The sequence below is a fragment of the Lycium barbarum genome, chromosome 12 (assembly GCF_019175385.1).
Source record: "Lycium barbarum isolate Lr01 chromosome 12, ASM1917538v2, whole genome shotgun sequence".
Lineage (NCBI taxonomy): Eukaryota > Viridiplantae > Streptophyta > Magnoliopsida > Solanales > Solanaceae > Lycium > Lycium barbarum.
Window position 1 is genome coordinate 101,919,195 of NC_083348.1, and position 8,088 is coordinate 101,927,282.

The following is an 8,088-nucleotide window of genomic DNA, read 5'->3' on the forward strand; positions in this document are numbered from 1 at the left end:
GCATGGTGTTTAATATGGGGCCCACATTTTTTTTTTTAACATTGTTTGTTTTTTTAAATATGGGATTCACTTTTTTTTTTTTCCAATATTGCTTGATTTTGTTAATATGGGGTTCACTTTTATTTTCCAGTGAGTTTGGATGTGGTGGGTTCCACTTTTTTTTTTTTAATACTGAATGGTGTTTAATATGGGGCCCACAATGTGGGATACATTTTTTTTATATATATATTGCTTGATTTTGTCAATATGGGATACTATGTTCAAAACACGATTAATATAACATTGTAATTTGTGCTCTGTATTTAAAACGTTATTATATTAGTATTTGCTACGAATACGCATGGTGTTTAATATGGGGCCCACGATTTTTTTTTTTTTTAATATTGCTTGATTTTGTTAATATGGGGTTCACCTTTTTTTTCCCGTGAGTTTGGATGTGGTGGGTTCCACTTTTTTTTTTTAATATTGGATGATGTTTAATACGGGGCCCACATTTTATTTTTTAATATTAGTTGTTGTTTAATATATATAGGGCCAACAATTGTTTTTTAATGGGTCTGTTTAATATGGGGTTCACCTTTTTTTTCCCGTGAGTTTGGATGTGGTGGGTTCCACATTTTTTTTTAATACTGGATGATGTTTAATACGGGGTCCACATTTTATTTTTTAATATTAGTTGTTGTTTAATATATATAGGGCCAACAATTATTTTTTAATGAGCCTGTTTAATATGAGGCCCAATTTTTTTTATTTTTTTTATATATACTATGTTCAAAACACGATTGATATAACATTGTAATTTGTGCTCCGTATCTAAAACTTTATTATATTAGTGTTTGTTAAGAATACAAAGTCTGCACTTTTTTTTTTTTGACATTGTTTATTTTTTTAATATGAGATTCATTTTATTTTTTTATATATTGCTTGATTTTGTCAATATGGGATACTATGTTCAAAACACGATTAATATAACATTGTAGTTTGTGCTCCGTATTTAAAACTTTATTATATTAGTGTTTGCTACGAATACGCACGGTATTTAATATGGGGCCCACAATTTTTTTAACATTGTTTATTTTTTTAATATGGGATTCACTTCTTTTTTTAATATTACTTGATTTTGTTAATATGGGGTTCACTTTTTTTTTCCCGTGAGTTTGGATGTGGTGGGTTCCACCTTTTTTTTTTAATACTGGATGGTGTTTAATACGGGGCCTACAATTTTTTTTTAATATTAGTTGTTGTTTAATATATATGGGGCCCACATTTTTTTTTATGGGTCTGTTTAATATGGGGCCCAATTTTTTTTTTTTATATGTACTATGTTCAAAACACGATTGATATAACATTTAATTTGTGCTTCGTATCTAAAACTTTATTACATTAGTGTTTGCTAAGAATACAAAGTCTGCACCTTTTTTTTTATATATATGTTGCTTGATTTTATCAATATGGGATACTATGTTCGTATTTATATGTACTATGTTCAAGACACGATTGATATAACATTGTAATTTGTGCTCCGTATCTAAAACTTTATTATATTAGTGTTTGTTAAGAATACAAAGTTTGCACCCTTTTTTTTTTATATGTTGCTTGATTTTGTCAATATGGGATACTATGTTCAAAATACGACTAATATAACATTGTAGTTTATGCTCCGTATTTAAAACTTTATTATATCAGTGTTTGCTACGAATACGCATGGTGTTTAATATGGGGCCCACTTTTTTTTTTAATATTAGTTGTTGTTTAATATATATGGGATCCACAATTTTTTAGTTTATGCTCCGTATTTAAAACTTTATTATATTAGTGTTTGCTACGAATACGCATGGTGCTTAATATGGGGCCCACTTTTTTTAAAAATATTAATTATTGTTTAATATATATGGGATCCATAATTATTATTTTTACAATTTTTTTTTATGGCCTGTTTAATATAGGGCCCAAAAGTTTTTTTTTATGGGGCCCATCAACTACGCCGAAAAGGGACGACCAAACTCCCTCTTCTAAGTGGTAGTAATAAGAGTGATTTAACTATTTGGCATAGTATGGCAAGTGTTAGACTAATTTGGCATATATTAGCCAATTTTTAATAAGTTGGCATAAAAAGGCTAAGATATATGTTTTGGACCAAATATTTTAGCACAACAACAACATGACTCATAACCTTTTGAGAAAAAATAGCTTCCACCTTCTCATTCTCTCTCTATTTTGTTCTCTTTATAGGTTAGTTTCTCCATTTCTTTTGTCCAATTTATTTTCTTAGTTTCTCATTCTCTCTCCAAAATTTCCCCCACCACTTTCTTCTCCTAAACCCACTACTTTCTTCTCCTAAAATCATTCAATTAGAACTCCCATTACAATTAGAACTTTCACTACAAGAATCTTGTTTTTTTTTAAACGAAAAACTAGAATAAGATCTTTTGCTTTTTCTTCAATAAAGAGGGTTCAAAACCTTAATTCATGAGCAGACCCAGAAAGGAGTACATAATGTCTGATCTGCAAATGTCCTTTTTTTTAGGGCCACTATTTAAATTTTGTCCCTATTTTCAAATCTGTCTATGTATAATCCTTGAAAAATTACTCTTCTAGAAAACGTTAGACTTGGATCTAATATTTGCTCATATATTTCTCAACCTCACAGACAAAATATTAAACTGTCGTCTAATGTTTGTTATAACTTACAATATTTTAGACCGTGACCTAACGTTTTCTCATAAAAAATTTAGTTTGTTCAAAAGAAATCTTTAGACCGTAATCTAAAAGGTCCATAAGTTGTAAGAGAAATAAAAAGAATTATTTACTAAACAGTTGTCCCAAAAGGAATAACCGGCGAAAATTCCACGTACATAATTAAAATTAAGGAATTTTTACCTAGCATAACTACCTCTAAGACTTATTTATGGATGATAACTACTATTTAATTAATTAACTATTAGTAGCTAAATGAGTTTTTTATTTACATATCATAGCTACAACAATATACACACGGTTATTTCCTCCAACCAAGCGTATAGTACGACCTCTCTCCCACTTCATAAAGTTTCTTCCCTTTTCCACTCCTATTTCTCTTTCATCTCTCATACATTTCTCTTTCCACCTTCAATATTCACTGTTTTTCTCTCCCCTTTCGGAATCCAATTCATTTTTGCTTCCCGACGATCTTTGTCACGGTGGTTGTCGTGATTATTGTTATTGGCGGAGGAAGTGGCAACAAGGAAAGCAGTGGAAGATCTCCAGCCAATGGCCGAAGCTCAGCCATAATAATTCGTCTGCAAAATCTCCATGGATGAGCCGAAAGAAGAGGAAATCCTTATTATGTTTGCTGATCATGTTGTGTTGTTTATCTTATGAGTGATGAAGAATAGTACTGATTATAGCAATATGATATTATAGCACCATCTAGGAGCAAGAGAATAGGTTGTTGCTGTAGAAACACCATTGATGAGAGTTGTGGAGCTTCATGCCCACCAAGTATTTGATAAAATGTTTCAGTATATTTCAATGTATTTCTGTATATTAACAAACAGTATATCTAATTTTCAGTATATTTCAGTGTATTATTTTTGCTATTGATTATGTGTATTTCAATATATTTCAGTGTATTTCTGTTTATATTTAATTATTTTTGCCATTGATTATGTATATTTCACTGTGTTTTATCTAGTTTCAATGTATTATTATTGCCATTGATATGTGTATTTCAATATATTTCAGCGTATTTATGTTTGGAATGGAGTAATAGGGGGAGAAAGATGTGAGCTGTTATTGAACATCAGCGTTATGCGTGAAATATGGTTGATTTAATTTGACTTACCATTTAAAAAGAAAAAAAAAGAATCTGTTCAAAAAATATAGCCTATTTTTACTCAACCCGATTTTGTATTTCCGTATATTTCCCTGTATTTTAAGAGAATGAAATATACGCATTTTAACATAAAAACTAGCTACTCTTCGTAATTAACAATTTTATAGTTATATCTTGTCAGAAGCTATTAAAAGGTAGTTATTTAGGTATGTTTCACTGGAATTAACATCTTGCTTTTTATTGAGTTGTAGGGCCCATATGCCCAAACATTTCTTCCCAGAGCCCAACATCTCCCACACTGACCAGCTTAATAGCACTGGGACTGCAGGCTGCTGCTGTCGAATAACCAACTTTAATCTCTGCTGATCTCCCTTCTGTTCACATTGCATTTTGCACAATATTCGTACTGAGTGAAATTTCTATGTATTGATCGTGTATAACTTTTTCACACCATCAGGTTAAAATTGGAAAATAGAATAGATGCCCTTCTATAATAAGTTAAAATGTACTACTAATAATAGTGTAAAAATTCAAGTAAGCCGCCATTGTACATAAGTTGAGTCCAATCTCGAAATATCCAATAATACTAACCCGTCATGTCTTGATAAAAAGCCCCACTCTTCAAAGAGTCACTAGGAGCAGCCCATCTTCTAATATTGTACCATTGAGATTCTGAGAAGATGAATAATACTTAATACATATGTAAAAGGGTATATAATCAAGCAATTACAAAACCTGCTGAAGAGGCTTTTTAGCCCCTCAAACTAAGCAAACCACATAAAATAGAAGTTTGCCCAACTGAAAAGAAGCATGCAAAGCCAAGAACATTATGGCAAGAAATTTCAACTCTAGGTAATATCTTCTGCTAGTCCCTGTTAATCAGCTAGATGATTTCCTACAATGCTATCATATTACAGTTCGGGTAGGGAAAACAAGTTCTATTAAGACCCTCTGATTGAATGATTTGAAAGACTTATGTGTTCAGGTTGATTTGCCTTAGCCCAAAGAAGAAAGCATCTCTTCCTTGCCAATATCAGCTTAATTGTGCAGATAGAAAAGAACTAGCACAGGGGATGGAAAGTCTGCTCCAGATGAACATTTGGGAAACATTGAAGAAGCGCCATTCCCCATATCTGGCTCAAAGAAGAAGCTCCAATCTCCATTTGGAAGGCTCGATCCTAAAGTCTATCTTAGCCAGAAGTCAATCATAAGACAGATATGTAGCACTGTTTCGATGAGACAACAGTTAAACGAGAGGAATAATTGCAGCAAGTGGTCCAAATAATCTGTATCGAGGAGGGAAGCATATTGGGTTTCATGTCCGAACCATATATGTCAACTATAATTGTCACTGCCTTTGGACCAAAATCATTTCTGCTTCAACAGAAATTTAATTCTTTTCACCACATTAAATTTAACCTGGCATTGCACATCTAGCACATGGAGAAGACAGCCAACAGATTAAAGAATTAAGAAGTTGACGACTAAATAACTTACAGACGTTTTCCTGAAATAATGGAGAAATCCAAAGGAATCTCGTTTTGGAGAACAGGAATGTAAAGTTCAACAAAGCTTCTCCATATTGGTACAAAATGGATCGAAAAGACTAAATCTGAACCGGAAGTATAGCTTCATTATAACAGACTACATAACAGTGCGTGTTTCCAACTCATTATTATCTAAAATGTATGTTCCACTGAGTTATGTATATACAGAAACATTGACCATGAAAAGTGCTCTTCAGTATTATCTTGATTTGGGCAGCTTTGTGTCATTACATGATAGTTATCTGGGAAAACTATTTACAACAGGTGTTGATTTACTGCATAAATCTATTATATCTGGTCTGGTGTAAGATGACCCATCTCAGTTCATCAAACTCATCATTCATCGCAAAGACCAGCTGGAACAGGAGAAAGCAATTTAAGATGCTGACCTAATCTGTCTACCATCTGATAAATCTTGTCTGATTTGTCGTGAGATTTATCCATCACGGTGAATTCACGGTATTCATCATTCAATACTAATAAGCTAGCACCAGATTGCTTTGGCCTGCCAATGCTCTTCATCATCAACCTTATGTTGGCAACATTATCCCAGTCTCCTTCCGAAGCATAAATATTTGACAATCCGGAAAGTTTTCCAGCATTTTTAGGCTCTAATTTACCTAGGAGGTTAAGCACATCATCTGCAAGTTCAACGGCTTTATGCTTCCTGCAAGCCCCTAAAAGGGAACCAAAAATTTTAACGTTTGGTTCAAGTGGCATCTTTCGTGCAAGTTCGAAAGCTTCTTTAATATAGCCACCACGACCTAAAAGATCAATAAGACAACCATAATGTTCTACTTCAGGTATTACCCCATAATCTCTCTCCATGGAATAGAAATAAATTATTCCCTCATCCACCAAACCAGTATGATTGCAAGCACACAAAATACCGACTAATGTCACTTTATCAGGCACAAATCCTTCTTGCTTCATCCTAAAGAAAAGCTCAAGTGCCTTCTTCCCATGTCCATGCATAGCCAACCCATGTATCATAGCATTCCAAGATACCAAATCTCTCTTTTTCAGCCCGTTAAAGACTTTATGAGCCTTATGCAAACATCCAGACTTGGCATACATATCAATCAAGGCATTACAAACCAAAGTATTACACTTGTACATACTCCTTTCGATGGTATCATGCACTCGTTTACCCAAACTAAGCATGCCTGATTCTGCACAGGCAGCTAGAATGCTAACAAAAGCGGCAACATCAAGCCTCAAACCTGTCTCCTCCATTCGCATATACAACCCAATTGCCTCCTTTACAAGACCCTTTTCAGCATATCCTGATATCATTATCGTCCACGTGACCAGATTCTTTTCAGGCATCTTATCAAATAACGTCCGAGCCATCTCCAAATCCCCTGCTTTGCAATAACCCGAAACCATAGTGGACCAAGACACAACATCCCTCTGTGGCATACTTTTAAACAATTCAAATGCCACACTCATTTGCTCAGCCTTGGTATATCCATCTAACATAGTATTCCAACTAACCCTATCTCTTTGAGGCATTTCATCGAACAGTTTCCGTGCTTCACTCAAATCCCCAACTTTCAACAACGCACTAATCATGGAATTCCAAGAAACAACATCTCTTTCCTTCATTTCCCTAAACAACTGACCTGCAGCTCGTACACCAACTAACCCACACTTTGAATACGCATCAATTAACGAGTTAGGCACATAGATATCTTCATCAAATCCCCATTTCACAACATGGGTATGAATCATACTCACAACACTCAACCAACACTTCCCCGAACAACCCTTTAAAAGAAACGAAAACGTAAAATTATCAGGGAAAATACCACAACACTGCATATCAAAGAAAGTAGCAAAAGCTTGAGATGGTTGAGAGTTGTAAATATGAGCTCTTATTAAAGAATTATATAAATGCACATTAGGGTCATGCACTTGACTAAAAACCTTTAAAGCAGAACCCATTTGTCGACAAAGAGAGAAAGCAGCAATTAATTTGGGCGCAATAAAAGGGTCTTGTTGAAGATTGGATTTATATACTAATGCTTGCATTTGTTTCAGTTGGTTAATGTCTTTGCATTTATCTAAGTCCCATAATTTTTGCTCGAAATGTCTTCGTCTTGACACCCATGTAGGAGCTCGGATTGGTGTTGGCATTTGCATTTTTACAAATGGAAATTTCGAAAATCGGAGTTGGGTTTTTTGCACTTTGATAAGAGTAAGATTTTTGAAGCAACTGTAAACGAACGTTCATCAAGAACTGGCGCCTGTCGGATAAGGTTTTAGCAAAAATATCTTAAGAAAATGACAAAATGGTCTTTTACCTTTGATAGTAAATTCAAAATAAAATTCTAATGATTCTGGTTTAAAAAAAAATTCTCATATTTTCGATTAAATTTAACAATTCGAGTTTGATAAATATTTGAGGAGCCCGAAAGTGCTCACTTTTGAAAAACTTACTTAAGGGACTATTGAATCTACTACCAAAGATAAGGGATCATTTTGTAATTTTTCTCTCCCGTGGATCCTAAGGAGAAAGAACGTATTTGGGCCTTTTCCTTTTACCATTTGCTTTGGGAAAATCTCATATGTTATCATGCGGAAGAAATATTAACAGCTTTTAAAAGTTTAATTGTATAGGTGTTAATTAAGCCACATGATACGGTAAAGTGAAACGAGTTTACAAGAATTCAGTATAGATGTTGAAAGAACACAATAACATGAAAGCCTAATGCATTTAGTTAA

General features: G+C 33.6%; 1 protein-coding gene across 1 annotated transcript; it reads right to left on the bottom strand.

The window, feature by feature from the left end:
- Positions 1–5,427: 5,427 nt before the first annotated feature.
- Positions 5,428–7,615, bottom strand: LOC132623031 (pentatricopeptide repeat-containing protein At3g29230). Its single transcript, XM_060337726.1, has one exon. It carries the CDS (start codon positions 7,504–7,506, stop codon positions 5,698–5,700), a length of 1,809 nt encoding a protein of 602 aa, XP_060193709.1. The 5' UTR covers positions 7,507–7,615; the 3' UTR covers positions 5,428–5,697.
- Positions 7,616–8,088: the final 473 nt, after the last annotated feature.

Excerpts from the sequence above, each read along its gene's own strand:
- LOC132623031 (XM_060337726.1), bottom strand. The coding sequence starts at position 7,506 with ATGCAAATGCCAACACCAATCCGAGCTCCTACATGGGTGTCAAGACGA.